The 16,129-nt window shown below is 37.0% G+C and overlaps 1 protein-coding gene across 4 annotated transcripts in view; it reads left to right on the top strand.

Moving 5' to 3' along the window:
• The window catches only part of LOC132140610 (ras-specific guanine nucleotide-releasing factor RalGPS1-like), a 134,402-nt gene extending 120,027 nt beyond the window's left edge, over nt 1-14,375 (top strand). For 3 of the 4 annotated variants that reach the window (XM_059549426.1, XM_059549428.1, XM_059549429.1), the window contains exons 12-20: nt 1,640-1,766; nt 2,728-2,879; nt 3,755-3,803; nt 4,666-4,746; nt 6,617-6,722; nt 7,954-8,046; nt 8,202-8,307; nt 8,450-8,541; nt 12,852-14,375. In XM_059549426.1, the coding sequence (XP_059405409.1) occupies nt 1,640-1,766; nt 2,728-2,879; nt 3,755-3,803; nt 4,666-4,746; nt 6,617-6,722; nt 7,954-8,046; nt 8,202-8,307; nt 8,450-8,541; nt 12,852-12,881 (836 nt within the window). In that variant the 3' untranslated portion in view covers nt 12,882-14,375. The remainder of the gene's footprint in view (nt 1-1,639; nt 1,767-2,727; nt 2,880-3,754; nt 3,804-4,665; nt 4,747-6,616; nt 6,723-7,953; nt 8,047-8,201; nt 8,308-8,449; nt 8,542-12,851) is intronic. The other variant, XM_059549430.1, reaches the window with a different exon arrangement.
• Nucleotides 14,376-16,129: the final 1,754 nt, after the last annotated feature.

Raw genomic sequence — 16,129 nt, 5'->3', positions numbered from 1 at the left:
ATATATATATATATATATATATATATATATATATACAGGTCCTTCTCAAAAAATTAGCATATTGTGATAAAGTTCATTATTTTCCATAATGTAATGATAAAAATTAAACTTTCATATATTTTAGATTCATTGCACGCCAACTGAAATAATTCAGGTCTCTTATTGTTTTAATACTGATGATTTTGGCATACAGCTCATGAAAACCCCAAATTCCTGTCTCAAAAAATTAGCATATCATGAAAAGGTTCTCTAAACAAGCTATTAACTTAATCATCTGAATCAACTAATTAACTATAAACACCTGCAAAAGATTCCTGAGGCTTTTAAAAACTCCCAGCCTGGTTCCTTACTCAAAACCGCAATCATGGGTAAGACTGCCGACCTGACTGCTGTCCAGAAGGCCATCATTGACACCCTCAAGCAAGAGGGTAAGACACAGAAAGAAATTTCTGAACGAACAGGCTGTTCCCAGAGTGCTGTATCAAGGCACCTCAGTGGGAAGTCTGTGGGAAGGAAAAAGTGTGGCAAGAAACGCTGCACAACGAGAAGAGGTGACCGGACCCTGAGGAAGATTGTGGAGAAGGACCGATTCCAGACCTTGGGGGACCTGCGGAAGCAGTGGACTGAGTCTGGAGTAGAAACATCCAGAGCCACCGTGCACAGGCGTGTGCAGGAAATGGGCTACAGGTGCCGCATTCCCCAGGTCAAGCCACTTTGGGCTACAGAGAAGCAGCACTGGACTGTTGCTCAGTGGTCCAAAGTACTTTTTTCGGATGAAAGCTAATTTTGCATGTCATTCTTAAATCAAGGTGCCAGAGTCTGGAGGAAGACTGGGGAGAAGGAAATGCCAAAATACCTGAAGTCCAGTGTCAAGTACCCACAGTCAGTGATGGTCTGGGGTGCCATGTCAGCTGCTGGTGTTGGTCCACTGTGTTTTATCAAGGGCAGGGTCAATGCAGCTAGCTATCAGGAGATTTTCGAGCACTTCATGCTTCCATCTGCAGAAAAGCTTTATGGAGATGAAGCCTGTTAAAATAGGTTTAATGCTTTTAGAGCAATCCTGTTCAAATACAAGACTTTCCTCTCAGAGTGATGGAGAGGTCAAATGTAATTGCCTCCAGTGCCAGCTGTGCTTCCAATATTAGGTAATTACCTGTATGTATATATATATATATATATATATATATATATATATATATATATATATATATATATATATATATATATATATATATATATATATAATTTTTTTTTTTTTTTTTTTTTTTTTTTTTTTTTTTTAAAGCACATAAAGTAAACTAATTAAAATACAAACAAAAAAATTAAATTCTAAATATAAAACAATAACATAATTTTATAACAATACAAAAATACTGGTTTACTAATGCCTTCATGGTGCAGCAGAAGAAAAGCCTCACTGATGGGAACATGTGCATGCTCTCTCAGGACTGAATAATCATCGCTGTGTTGAATCTGTCTCCCTCAAGAGGACTAGAGGATGTTAACATTTGTGATTGCTAAAGCAGAGGCTCCGCTGACAGAGTCTCCACGTGTTTCCTTTCATTATGTTTCATTGAGGCATGTTCAGAGGAAACTCATTCTGCTTTTCTCTCTTTCTCTTTTTGTCTGTTTCATTCAGGTCCATCTGAGTTGTGTTTATCGGTCAGGTATAATCGACGGCCCACCTGTCCGGACGCCACTGTGGGGCTTCACATCCACACCCCGCCGCCCTCACGCCACAGGAAGAGCCACAGCCTCGGAAACGCGTCCGTTTTGTCTCTTTTATACACACACACTTACATGCTGTATTTAGATCAAACGTTTAGGGTCAGTATGATTTTTGGAAAGAAATTAATACTTTTATTCAGTAAGGATGCATTAAATTGATCAAAAGTATTTTTTGTTTTTGTTTTTACAAAAGATTTCTATTTTTAAATAAATGCTGTTTTCTTAACCTGATATTCATCAAATCATAATGAATAAATAAATATGATATATTTAAAATCATGCACTTAGGAGTACACAGCCACAGCTTTCAGAAATATTTAAAAGCATAAATGTAAAGCATTATTATTATTATTATTGTTATTATTATTGCACTTTTTGTAGTTTTGTTTAAAAAAAAGTTATATTATTATATATAACCTCTATAGTTTTTTTAGCCCCTATAGACCTCTATAAACCAGTTTTAGTTAGTTTCAGGAGTTATTTTAGTAAATCAAGTTACGCTTAACTATGAGTAGTGTTACCTTGTCAACTATTTAATATAAACAACATTAACAAAGAAAGTTTCATATATTTATATTTTATTTAATTCTACTCAACATTTAATTTGTTAATAATCAGAAATGTTTCTTGAGCTGCAAATCATCATATTTTCATGATTTCTGAAGATAATGTAACACTGAAGACTGGAGGAATGATGCTGAAAATACAGCTGTGCATCATAGAAATAAATTACTGTTTAACATATGTTCAAATAGAAAACAGTGGTTTTAAATTGTAATAATATTTGACCATATTACTATTTTACTGCATTTTTTATCAAACAAACGCAACCTTGGTACGCAGAAGAGATGTCTTTGAAAAGCATAACAAAAACCTTACCATCGTTAATTGTGTTACTGCGTACTAAACATTAAAGCATTTAGTTTGTCAAACGTACTTCTCCCTGGAAACTTTCTGTGTTACACAATCTCATGATGGTTTTCTGACTGTCTCTCGCAGTATGATGTGGCACTTCGGTGTGGTGGAGAGTAAAAGTGCGACGTTCCCCACAGAGAAACCACGTCACCTGCTGGACGACAGCTTCCTGGAGTCCCAGAGTCCAGCGAGGAACAACCCTCACAGCTCATCCGTGTCCAACGGCGTCTCTATAGGTATCTGCACAAGCCTGCACGGTATATTTGAGGAATGTGCCTGCTTTAATGCATCTTCTGACAAAATGTTAATTTCCGCAGAAAATCATTTTGAATCAGTCCTCAATTTAAAATGAAAAAAAAAATGCATAAAAATGTGGTTAAATAATGCACTAATCTCATTTAAAATCGCTTAATATTTCTAACTCAATATATAGAGCTGTAAGATGCAGTTTAAAGTCACACAGACAACATTTGCCATATAGTGTGAAATATATTGCTTAACATGAATTTACAGCATACAAGCAGGTAAAGTCCATAATTTAATATAAATATAAAGAGGATTCAGTAAAACCCTCCTTGAAATTTAATCTTTAAAATATCTAAATATTTGAGGTGGGACTACTGTACTAGTTTAGATGAGCTGGTTATCGACTTCTGATTGAACAGATTTCTGATATCAATGCATGCATTGTGCAGAAGGAACAGAACACCATTATATCACCATGGCAACAGAGTTGAAAGACTAAATATGATTATGCACAGAGAGAATCTACCACATATGCAAACGTATGCAAGTCTTGTGGCTTCAGTTTCTCGATGCCTGACAGTTTCCTTACATAGTGTAAGTGCATGATTGTATCTGCAGGAAGTCAAAACTATGTGTTGTTAACATTACTCAGAATATATTTTTAATCCTGCATGCTGATTGGTCAGTAAAATGTGTCTTTTCACGGCAGCTATATATGTAGATCATTGAACTAATATTTAAATGAAAGTGTATGTCTTTGGTGTTTTAAATATTACAGTTTGTAGCCCCAATTGTCTTAATGTTTCAGTGATGAGAGAACATTTGATGTGTGCTCAGATGGTTTGTTTGGCTTGTGTTTTCTCAGGCAGCAGTCAGAGTTCGTTCTGTGAAGATCTTTCTCCGGGGGTCGAGAGGTGAGTCTTTTTGTGGCTAAACATCATCGAGCTCATTTTTTTATTTCATTATCTGATGGGTTTCATTTTAAAATAATGTCACGTCAAGTAATGCATTAACTAACTTAAATGAGCATTACATTGTTAAAGTACTTATGAATACTTGATGACATTAGATAATGAAAATACAACAGTTCATTGTTATTTCTGGCCCATTGAATAACAGTATTAAAAACTTTAGATTTTTACTACTGTATTAGTAAATGTTGATATTAGCATTAACTAAGATGCATGCTTTAGAAGTATTTGTTTGTTCATGTGAACTGAAATGAACTGTACTGTAAAGTGTTACCGTACAACCTTATGCAACTCTTTCATACCGGAAGTATAAAATGAGATTTCTAAAATCAGATGAATAACTTTTATTTCATTTTTCCTATCTCAACAGTACTGATTGTTTTAGTTGTTGTTTCCAGTTATAAATGTATATAAATGTTTAACATCTATATATGTCCATTCCACAGGAAGCGCAGCACTTTGATATACATACAGTACAAATAGTAAAACACAGTAACACATCTACTGAAACAAAAATTGGTCTAATAAACATTTGATACATTTTCAATTAAATATTTTATTCAGTTTTCATTTAATTCTGTCAGAGAGAGTCCGTGTGTCTTCTCAAAAAAAAAAATATTTAGGCCTGAATTTAAGATTTATGTATTTGAGTTGGTATTTTTGGTCTGAAACACCTGAGCATCTGTGACCATGGAATTTGTAGTTGTAGAGAATAGCCACACGTGTGTATCAGTAGATTTGAAGTCACAGACAAAAGTTGCAAACTTGTAGATCAGTGATGTCATTGTGGTGACTGTGCAAACAGGGGCCGCATGTACGCGACTCTGGGCCCTAACTGGAGGGTTCCTCTCCGCAGCTCCCCCAGAGGCCGCAGCCATGGCCACAGGTACTAACCCCTGCCTGGGTCAAAGGTCACCTCCTCCATTCCTCTGGGGCATCGGGTTCACCTGTCTTGGCATGCAGCGTCTCCTCTTCAACATTCCAGTTTCCTCTCTTTTCTGGTTTAGTCTGAAGACTGTCACGTCTGTCATCTCTTCTCTGTTCTCTTTGTCCGGCTGTCAGATTGTCATTATCTCAGGATGCTTGTAGAACTATATTTATCCATCTTTTTGTTCAATGTGGAAGTAGGCCGTTTTCTGTGACCGTGTGAGGCTTCCGGTTCATTAGCCACTTTAGGGAAATAACGAGAAGAATAACAACGTGCAGTAAATGGTATGCACTACAAACCGGTGTGTTCATAATTGAGATAATGCATTCAGATAATATGGTAAGACACATCGGTTTGCAATACCAAGCAGCAAAACCAGCTGTTTTGTACAGCTAAACACCCGAAGCCAGACACATTAAATTTACAAATGGCTCATACAGGAAAAATAAGGTGGATAGAAGAGAAAAGCTCATGTCATGTCTACCTAGACAGCTTCCTTCTGATGCTGCATCCTAACTAGTGTGACACTGTACATGTTCAGTTGAATGAAAAACAGCATAATTAAAAAATAATTAAATCAAGAAACTACTTAAAATGATTAGATAATAGAATAATTAGATTCAAAATATTTAAACTAACTAGTAGATTTGAATAAATAAATTATTGAATAAATAAACAAAAACTTGGGTGAAAATAAACAACAGAGATTAGATTAAAGTATATGAATTAAAGTAAATAATAATAATTAAGGTCAAATAAAGTTATAATAAAGAGTAGATTACATAAATCAATTAGATTAATAAGTAAATTAGAGTTTTTTTTTTTTATAAATAAATAATGTCTCTAACCAGTAAAGTGATATAGTGAATAGAAAAACATGTATTATATTGTAATAGAAACTAAATATGAAAAATGAAAAAAAGAAAATTTGGGATATTATTTTTTCACATCATAATTTTGGTCTATATATGTGACCCTGGACCACAATACCAGTCATAAGGATCAACATTTTGATCAACGGTTCTTTCCATTGATGTATGGTTTTAGGACAATATTTGGCCTTATCTTTATGGAACATGATCTATATTTAATATCCTAATGATTTATAATATACTGCAAAAGAAAAAACTATAATTTTTACCCACACAGTGTATTGTTGGCTATTGCTACAAATATTCCCCAGCGACTTAAGACTGCTTTTGTGCTCCAGGGTCATATACAGGAAATACAGCTGCCTTTTAAATTTTAAAGGCATTTTCTGTGGCATCTGAAAGATTGAAAAACCTTGTATTATCAGACACTTTTATTCAAAGCCAAAGCAAAGTGTGACGCTAGTGTGCTACACTGCTATATATCAGTTTGAGAGTGTAGGGAGAAGGGTAGTGCAAGTCTTCAGTGGAAATTCAGATATTAACTGATTTTAAATTACATTTTTTTAATCAAATATTGTGTAAAATAGACCATTTTCCCCTTTTATGTGTTTAATTAAAATTTGAGAAATTGATCCACGATAGAGTCTCTTAAAAAGCTGCATATTTATGCTGTTTGCCTTTTGAATCAATCTCCACATCGAGAGAGTGTGTGTGTGTGTGTGTGTAAAGCTCACTAAGTTTTGAAACAGAGCTGCTATCTTGTGAGTGGGTGAAGGGGACACTTTCTGTCTTGCATCAGCGCTCTCTTTACTCTCTCAAACTCACATTTCACTTCAGCCTGAGATCTCCAGCAGCTTCATTACATCCTCACATCAGATGTGAGCTGGAACGTCTGCAGCAGTACACACACACACACATGGTGAAGGTGTTGGGCTAATGTGATTCCCTCTGTGCAGTCCGTCAGTAGCAGAGTCCAGTCTGGCTCACGGAGATTCGGGTGGAGTCACGATGGAGGGGCCACTGAAGAGGAAGACCCTGCTGAAGGAGGGCAGGAAACCCAAGGTGAACAGGAAGGGAACAAAAATGAGTTTAAAATCTATGGTTAAATATTTTTCAGCATTTGCCGATATTCAGTATATTAAGATATTTATGAATTTGCTTTAAAATTGTGCATGCATGATATTTACGCATCCAGAATTTATTTATATATATATATATATATATATATATATATATATATATATATATATATATATATATATAATTTATTATTACTATTATTTTTATTAGTGCTGTCAAGCGATAAATCGCATTCAAAATAAAAGTTTTTGTTTACATATGTAAATAATGTATGTAATAATAATGTATGTGCTGTGTATACTTATGTATAAATAAATACACACACATGCATATATTTCAGAAAAATAGGTTGTTTATTTATAATATAAATTATATGAATATAAATCTAGACACTTTTTTTATATATACGAAATGTATGTATGTATAGATCACAAACATATTAAGTAAACAAAAACTTTCATTATTGACGTATGTGTATATATATATATATGTGTGTGTGTGTATATATATATATATATAAAATATCCCAAAATGGCATAAATATATATTTGTTAGAATATGGGGGATATGAATATATTTCTTCTTTTATGTAAGAATTAAAAAATATATGTTGCCCATATATTCCAGTCCAAGAAAATGCATTCATATATGTCATATTTGAAGAAATATATATTTAAAATATTTTTTGCCAGAAAATATGCAAAAACTTCTGTTTGTCTGAAATATTTTTGTTTTAAATTAGCAATTTATTATGCTCCTGTTTTTAGGTTCAGTCGTTTTAGTTAAATTGCAATGAATATGTTAAAATATATTTGTTAAAAGGTTTATCACAATATTCTAGAAACATTCAAACTGACCAGAAAGTGCATCACTGTGGCTTTGAATGAACCGAATCTTTGACTCAAGCACTCCATCTAGTGATCAACATGTACAAAAACTAGACATCAGAAAATATTTCTACATTCATCGGTGTATCTAAAAATAAAATCCTAAAAGATATCCCTGCATTACCATGAATGTGTTTGCCAGATACTTGCATTGCATTGCAGGTAAACATTTGATCAGTAGGAATTAAACACTGATTTTCTGTCATGTTCTCTTCTTTGAGCTACAGGAATTTAGATATCACATATATTTAGAGAGCATTGCCCAGCTCTGTTTAGTTGAGTTTGCATCATTATTCATATGTTTTGTTTGGTTGTTTTTTATTCAGCTTGCCTCGTGGACGCGGTATTGGATCACACTTTGTGGTTCCACTCTCATATTCTACGGATCCAAAGCCCTGCGAGCCACAGAACGGAAACATGTGAGTGATGCAAATATTTGTATCAATTTATACAAATAATGCATTATTAGAATAATACATTTTATTTATTTTTAAATGAATGAAAAATGAAGAAATAAAGTATCATTCGATATAAAAATAACATTTTATGGAATCTCACTCTGTGTAACACATAGTACAAGTCTTCGCCGTGTAAGAAAGTGTGTGTTGTGGGCTGGATGGTGGTGCTGCCGGATGATCCGGCTCAACCCAACATCTTTCAGCTCAACCATCCTGACAAAGGTCAGTCTGCTTTTAAATAGTGCTTTTATAATGACAGTCTTCAACAAATGACTCATTTAGTCATTGTGAAATGACTTGTATGTATAATGAATTGTATGTTTTCTTGTATGTTTAACTCAAGCAGAATGTCTGTGTTTCTCAGGGAATGTTTACAAGTTTCAGACAAGCGATCGGTTCACTGCGATCATGTGGCACAGACACCTGGAGGAGGCGTGTCGGAGAAGAAGACCTCAGGTATCATCAGGCACTGGTTCATTAGGACTGGATGCATGAACAAAAGCTTTTTTCACAATAACAGCTCAGTATCAGGAAAAAAAATTTAGAAAAGTGGTCACTGGACCCCAATACCTCAGATACTTTTAGATACTGATATGTGCACTTTAGATACAAATATGTATCTTTTAGGGGTAAATAATGTACAAATGTTTTCCTTTTGAAAGGGTAACATCCTGGTGAAAGCTTTTGTACCTTTTTTTCTGAGCGTGTATATAGAAAAATAGATTTCCCTATCTGTCGGTCACTACGAGTCATGTCAAATGACATATGGGGTCTCACCAATGAAAATTGGCTAGTTGATTTTACATACCTGAATAGGTGACAGGTGCATCCACTCTTTAGATTTTTGCTTCGGAGCCGAGTGGTTGTATGAAAAGCTGAATCCCTCTGTCACTACGCATCCCGGTTTCTCTGCCACGAGCAGAGGACCGCCGGCTAGTGCTCTGGGAGATTTGAGAGTGACATCGAAAGCTTCTCCGCAGGGCCACGCCCCACGGACCTCTTCCGCAGTTCTTGTCCTGTGCGGCTGCTGGGTGATTCTGCTGGGCTGTCTTATGGCAGTCCTAGCATGTCATTTGGTTTGCCGCCGGGCGATCAATCTGTCCCATCCCACTCCCGCAAAAAAAAAATCCTGTCCCGTCCCAATCTCGCGAAAAAACAGGGGGGAAAATCCTGTCCCATTCAATCCCAGAAGAATGAATCCCGTTCCCACCCACTCCTGGGTTGTATATTTTTTGGCTGGAGTCTGTCAGAGATTCACATGACCCAGATGGCAGAAACTGCATCTTGTTTGCTTTAATTATTTTACAGAAGCACTGCGTTTCGTTGTTATTCGGAGTGCACACAAATAAACGTATAGCCTACGGATTCGAAAGATTGATTACTTTTATCTGTATGACCAAAAATGACGGAGTAGCCTATTTTAACAATAAATTCCCTCTGCTCCGAGCATTTAATAATCACTCTGCTCCGCGCGCACTGATACGATACCAGAAAAACCACTCTGCCTTCACTCCATGGATAAAGTATTTCAGTGTATTTCAATTTTATGTTCATAACGTAGCCTATACTGTTAAAATAATAATAATACAAAAATTATAATAAAAAAAATAACAGGAGAGTTTCAAAGATTGTGTGCAAACTTTTTTTATCCTACCACACGCCAAACTAATAACATTGTCAGCATTAAAAGGTATAATTGCTGCTTTCTGCTGTGCAAATTTTGTTTGTGATGAAAATAACAGTACACTTTCGTCAGTTATTTTATCTACAGATCGATGAATTTCTTACAGATTTCTGTTTATTCAAAATCAGATACAGATGAAGTAGCACTGTAAGATTACATTTTTAAATGCATTAGGCTACTGGAAAAGCGACTGCGTTTGAATGTGCTGAATCTGTTTAAATAATGCTTTAACCCGAAAATATTCAGTGAAAGGAACAGACAAACTCCTTGAGAACTAGCCTGTATATCACTGGTTATTGCCGTCATTATAACCTTCTGATCGGAGAGATCCAATTGTACTCGTGATGAAGCGCACTTGGAGCGAGTGAAAACCACGATGCTCCGACTTTTAAAACATCTGCTCCTCACTCCACTCAGATAGGCTACTCTGCTCCCCTCATACTGTGTTCGGGTGAATGCGGCGCTCAGAGAAAGCACAGGTCAGAGCAGCGCGAATGAAACATTTAAAAGCACATGTAAATGAGAGAGTAACTCTAGCGCAGAGTTAACACTGCTGAGGTGTTGTTCAGTATCTGACGGAGGCTCCAGAACTGCAGCTGATGGAATGTGCGCTGTAGCACTATACTACATTTCTTCAAAAGCAGATTGTAGAGACATTTTTATCGTCCTCGATCAAAATTCTTCATATCGTACACCCCTAGTTTATAGTTTATTTATATTAGGCTATATTTGTGTATAAAGTTGGGGATCCAAGTGTATTCCCAAGTGTGGTCCCGCCCACTCCCGCTGACATTTTTCCCCGTCCCGTCCCAATCCCGTGATTAATAGTTATTTTGTTCCCAATCACGTGGGATTCCCGCGGGATTCCCGTGACCCGCGGAAATCCCGAAAAAATGTCAGCCTCTAGTGTTGACCTCTGTGAATAAAGATTTGGACCCAGAGTTGACAGCCGTGCTTGCCCGGGCAGCTGTGAGCATCAGGTTGGAGGTGAATACACCGCCCAGCTCTGAGTGCTTATGACTGTTCGATAGGTTCTCGATGTAGAGCGTGGCTCACAAGCACGTTTTGCTCTGGTTCCTTTCTTCCCGAATGTGCATGAGGAAGTGACTTAGTCGTGGATGGCCCCTTTTACGGCCAGAAGCCGCTCGTTTCCTTCCTCCATCCTCACTATCCTCAATGGTGGGGCAGCTAGGGGGTGCGTCAACATTCCCCAGAAGGAGAGTGCGATTGCGGTGCACCTGTGCCCACAAAATGCCGCCTTTGGGAGGAATAGTCTATGTCTCCTGGGCTGTGGGCTGTGCTTCAGCCTGCTCGTCGCCGTGGGCGCCCTCCTGCATCTTTCACACTGGTTACACCCCATAGGAGTTCTTCGATTACGAAGCGGCCCTGACACAGGCAACTCAGAGATGTGGGAAACTGCTCTTCAGGAGATGATGAAAACAGTGCCACACCTTCCCCCAGAGGAGGGCCGTGTGGAGAATCTTCAGTTTTTTCTTTCTGTTTCACCGCAGAAAATCTCTTATCTTGGTATGGAGTTAGGCTCTATGCAAGTTTGCATTTCCCCAGTGATACTGCTCACACAGACACTGTGCAAGGTCAGGGAGGACGAGGAACAGGTCCTGTTGGTTGCACCTTACTGGCCCACCCAGACCTGGTTTTTGGAGATCATGCTCCTCGCAACAGCCCCTCCCTAGGACACACCTGATACCCTCCTGAGACCTCTCTATTGTTCTGGTTGAGGGGTCCCTTTGAGCCGCTGGATTCAGTCAAGCTCAAGTTCCTGTCTCTCAAGACAGCGCTCCTGATCATGCTCACTTCCATCAAGAGGGTCGGGGTCCTCTAAGCATTTTCGGTAAGTGAAGAGTACCTTGTATTCGGGCCGGCCTACTCTCATGTTGTCCTGAGACCCCGGACTGGATCCGTGCCCGAGGTTCCCACCACTCCCTTCTGAGACCAGGTGGTGAACCTGCAAGCACTGCCCCTGGAGGAGGCGGATCCAGCCTTGATGTTGCTGTGTCCTGTAAGAGCACTTCACATATATGTGGACCACACCCAGAGCTTCAGAAGCTCTGAGCAACTCCTGGTCTGCTTTGGAGGTCAGCAGAGAGGGGCCTACCCTGGTTGAGCATCCTCCAGCACCCTTGGCGGTCAGACTTGGCAGCACAGTCTGGCGCCAGGCCCAGTACTGGTGTTAGCATGACCATGAAAGTTCGCGTCCTTCAGGTCGATCACTGCAAACCAATCCTGTATGCATTTGATAATACGTTTCTGCATCAACATCTTGAATTGGAGTCCAGGTCAGCCCCTGTACTGGGCTAGGTGTCCATATTTCTTGATTCCCTATGGGAAATCCCATATGTGTATTCTTCCATGGTAAGATTTCCCTCTTGGTAAACCCATGTCTTCCCTTGACAGACCTGCTCTGTCAGTCTCTTCTGGTAGCAAAATTTCACTGAAGGTTGAAATCCATTCCAAAAACTTTTTGTGAATGGAACAGCAGCATGGCCTTCTCCAGCAGCGATGTACTCTGAAATTGCACTGGGGCATTGGGAAGTTTACAACCTTAAGCGTAGCTTTTGTGACACGCCGCGGCTTGTCGACAATTGTCGACAATTAAAACCTGAAGAGTGGATGAAGAAAAACTTATCACAGTTTCTACAAAAATATGAACAGTTCTCAACATTGATAATAATCAGACATGATTCTTGAGCAGCAAATCAGCATATTAGAATGATTTCTGAAGATCATGTGACACTGAAGACTGGAGTAATGAAAGAAAGAAAGAAAGAAAGAAAGAAAGAAAGTATTTTAAATTTCAAATTGAAAAAAATTGCAATTAATATTTCACAATATTACGGATTTTATTGTAGTTTTAATTAAAATTAATACAGACTCAGCCAGCAGAAAAGTCAAAATCTTACCCAGACTTTTGAATGGTAGTGTATTTATATTAATTGATATGTATTTGTAAAATTCTGGTTAAATGAGTTCTATAGTAATGCAGCAAGTTGTCATATCCTCCAGCCGCCGTGAACAGATAAACTATAATTGCATAACGTTGTGATCGCTCTTTTCACTCTAGATACCAGCGAATCTCATGTCGTTTGAATAAACGTTTGAGACTTGTTCAACTCCTGCCTGAAGACTTTTATAAGGCCTACAGAGATGGAGAAGGATGTGTTTGGTTCAGCAAAAGGATGAAAAAAAGCAAAAATCCACAAAGCGGACTTGCTCTGATCCAGTGGCCCTCCACGAGCCGCCGGACACATCTAACATCAAAATGTCTGTTACAGAGCCGGAAGAGGAGGTTTGAGCACTAGTGTGTGGTACTGTAGAAATGGAGGGGAATTTGGCCATTCCAGCTCCATCGGGTCTTTTCTATGGAGACTTTCGGATATCAAGGTGTTTGTGGCTTCAGTGAAGTACAATGTGAGAATGAAATGAAACAGAAGCTTGAAATGGGCATTTTCATGGTGAGATAAGTTTTAGAGAGAAAGAGAAAACATGCCGCCTGTAGCAGAAGAATAAAAAGCCAAACTAATTAGCTCCTACAAAGTAAACCACAGCCGGATCGGGAGAAATGTGAAAAAAGACTTAAACCAGCTAATGATACTCACTGGTTAAGAGCAGTTCAGTCACAGACTAATCACAGCACAGTGATTTTTATTTCTTGTTTATGTAATGATGCTGGTTGAAGGAGGTTTGTGAGTGTGACTAGTTTACATCAGAGATTCTGAATCCACTTTCTGTTTTAGTCATTTTATACTCATGGAAGCTTGTTTTGGGCTTTAAGTATTAACTAATTATTACTCCTTTACTGTCAAATGAAGGTTTTGCTCACCAGCTGAAATGTGTTGTATAAAAGAAAGAAGTGTGTATTTGTTACTGATAGGGTTCCTTGTACATTAACTGGAGAATACAGTTTTTATTACACGTAACACAATCATTATTAAAACAAGAGTTTCTTTTTCATTTAGCCCATCTCTTACTGGGCAACTCTCACAAAACCTGTCAAAAAAATTGCCCTCGTCATATCTTACCCCAAAAGTGAATAGAAAGAAAAAACAAGAATATTTTGCTTAAAGAAAGTTAAGCCTATTTTTTAAAGGGATTTAAAGCCTACTTTATATTTTGACATTATTTTCATGACAATTAAGCACATTTAACCCTTAAAAAATCATTACTGTAATACAAACACATCATTTAAATTTTTAATATTTATACATCATGGTTTTATTTATTGTACTGCCTTTAATTTATGTTTATGGATATTATTGCACTTTTTTATATTTTAAAACAATTTAACTGTGCTTAAAATGTACTTGAAAATAGTCACAAGCTTTAAATGATTTTTTTAAGCTTTAAATATTTGCTCCTTCTTGTGTTGTTTGAACCAGTTTAAATATTTATTTTCAAAGGAACACAAAATTAAACACTTGAAATTATCGCTGTGTAACCTATTCCATAAAAACAGCAGTTAAACGCCAATCAATTCAAAATTAATTTTAAAACAATAAAAGTACTGTAATCCAAATCATGACTCCAGAATAAAGTCTTGCATATACTTGTACTAATATTAATTGTGATTAATTGCATTAATTGTTTACATGTGTGAATATTTATTATGTATGTATAAACAGAAAGTATTTAGATGTATATATTTATATTCATATCATTTATATTATATATAAATATATAAACATATTTTACTGAAATGTATACATGCATGCATTTATACATACATAATAAACATACAGAGTACACATATATGTAAACAATTTTTTTTTTTTATCTTAGATGTAATTAATTGCAATCTAATGTAAAAATAAAAAGTAAATGTTTGAAACAACATGAAGGTGAGTAAATAATGATAAAATGTTTATTTTGGGACAGTGATTTGTCAGGTTTCTCCTCTAGTTTAATCATTTGTGAACTGACTCCTGATAGTGATCACTAGTTCTGTGTTGTTGAGAGTATTATTTATCTGGCATCAGTTTGTCTTTCTGTATGAATTCAGCCATGTTTTTGTTGAAGAGAAGCGTTTTCTTTCACATGAGGATGTCAGAGCGAAACACACATGTACAGCTGCACTGCACGGACGTTATGTTTGTTTCTGCTGGAACTGTGAATGAACTCTTGTTGTGTTTCCATGTAAATATGTTGCTAAATTATTTCTTGTTTGCCATCGTTGTACATTGCGGTTTATCAGCTAAAAGGCTGATTCTTCTGTACAAACATTAAATGCCAGTGAACACACAATTGTCTTGGTGTATGATGTTTTCACATTTCATTTGATTTTAGGTGGTTGGAATAGGATATTATTTTATTTTATCAGAGGACATTATTATTAGTTCAGGAGGATGAGGATGGGAAGGATCTGTGATTTGTGATTACAGGATTACAGATTCTGGTCTGGAGAAGACTGATGGTATGTTGGGTGTGTGTGTGAGAGAGAGAGAGACAGAGAGAGAGAGATTTTAGCTAAATTTTTATATATTTAACCATATTTAATCTTATTTTTCTGTCACTCTTTCATGCATTCTGTATTCTCTCTTCCAACTTTTGTAATTTGCTCTGGTCATGAACCTCAGGTAAGTATCAGTTTTGTTTAACCAATGACCTGGTATTATTATTATTATGTTTTTCAGAAACTAGTTGTCAAAATGCTTTATGCTGGAGAGGACATATAAAGTTGTTCGCTTGCTTAAAGCTGAAAATGTTTCAAGAATTTCTCAAAGGCTATTCGTGATGTAAGAAATCATCACTTTTCAATGGGGTGACAAGTTTACTTAATTTCATCCATTGAAGGAATATTTAACAAAATGCGATATTTCTACTATGATGCATTTACACTTTATGCATGTTGCATGCAGAAAGATAAAAACATTTCATTTTGTGCACAAAACTGTAAACATTTAAGGGCTGCAGAGAACACTTCCCTGGACAAAATGCACCCAACATGTCACAGGTGAAGTTTTGTTGAAAACCTCCTTGAATTATAGACTTGCCCTTTTAAATGATGTTTTATTAACAAGATTCGGGAGGAGCGCGTCAGATACTTAGCCTAATCAATACAGGTGGACCATAATCAAGTAATCAATCCCATAGTATAAATATCGCTGACTTACCTCTATCCATTGACGGTTTATCAGCATCCCTCCTCCACCCCATCTCCTCACTTCGAGTTCACTTTATTAATAGAAGGGGGGGGGGGGGGGGTACTCTAGGTTCGGGCCATTCCCGAGCTCTGAGCCCTTCCCCGGACAGCACGCCAAATATGCATGCCATACCTCAGCTAATTATATGTAAGCGTGAACTCGCAAAATACCTTGAATGCAGAACCTCTAGGGACCTCTAGTG

The sequence above is a fragment of the Carassius carassius genome, chromosome 5, assembly GCF_963082965.1.
Source record: "Carassius carassius chromosome 5, fCarCar2.1, whole genome shotgun sequence".
Lineage (NCBI taxonomy): Eukaryota > Metazoa > Chordata > Actinopteri > Cypriniformes > Cyprinidae > Carassius > Carassius carassius.
This window is presented reverse-complemented; position numbering and strand designations above follow the sequence as displayed.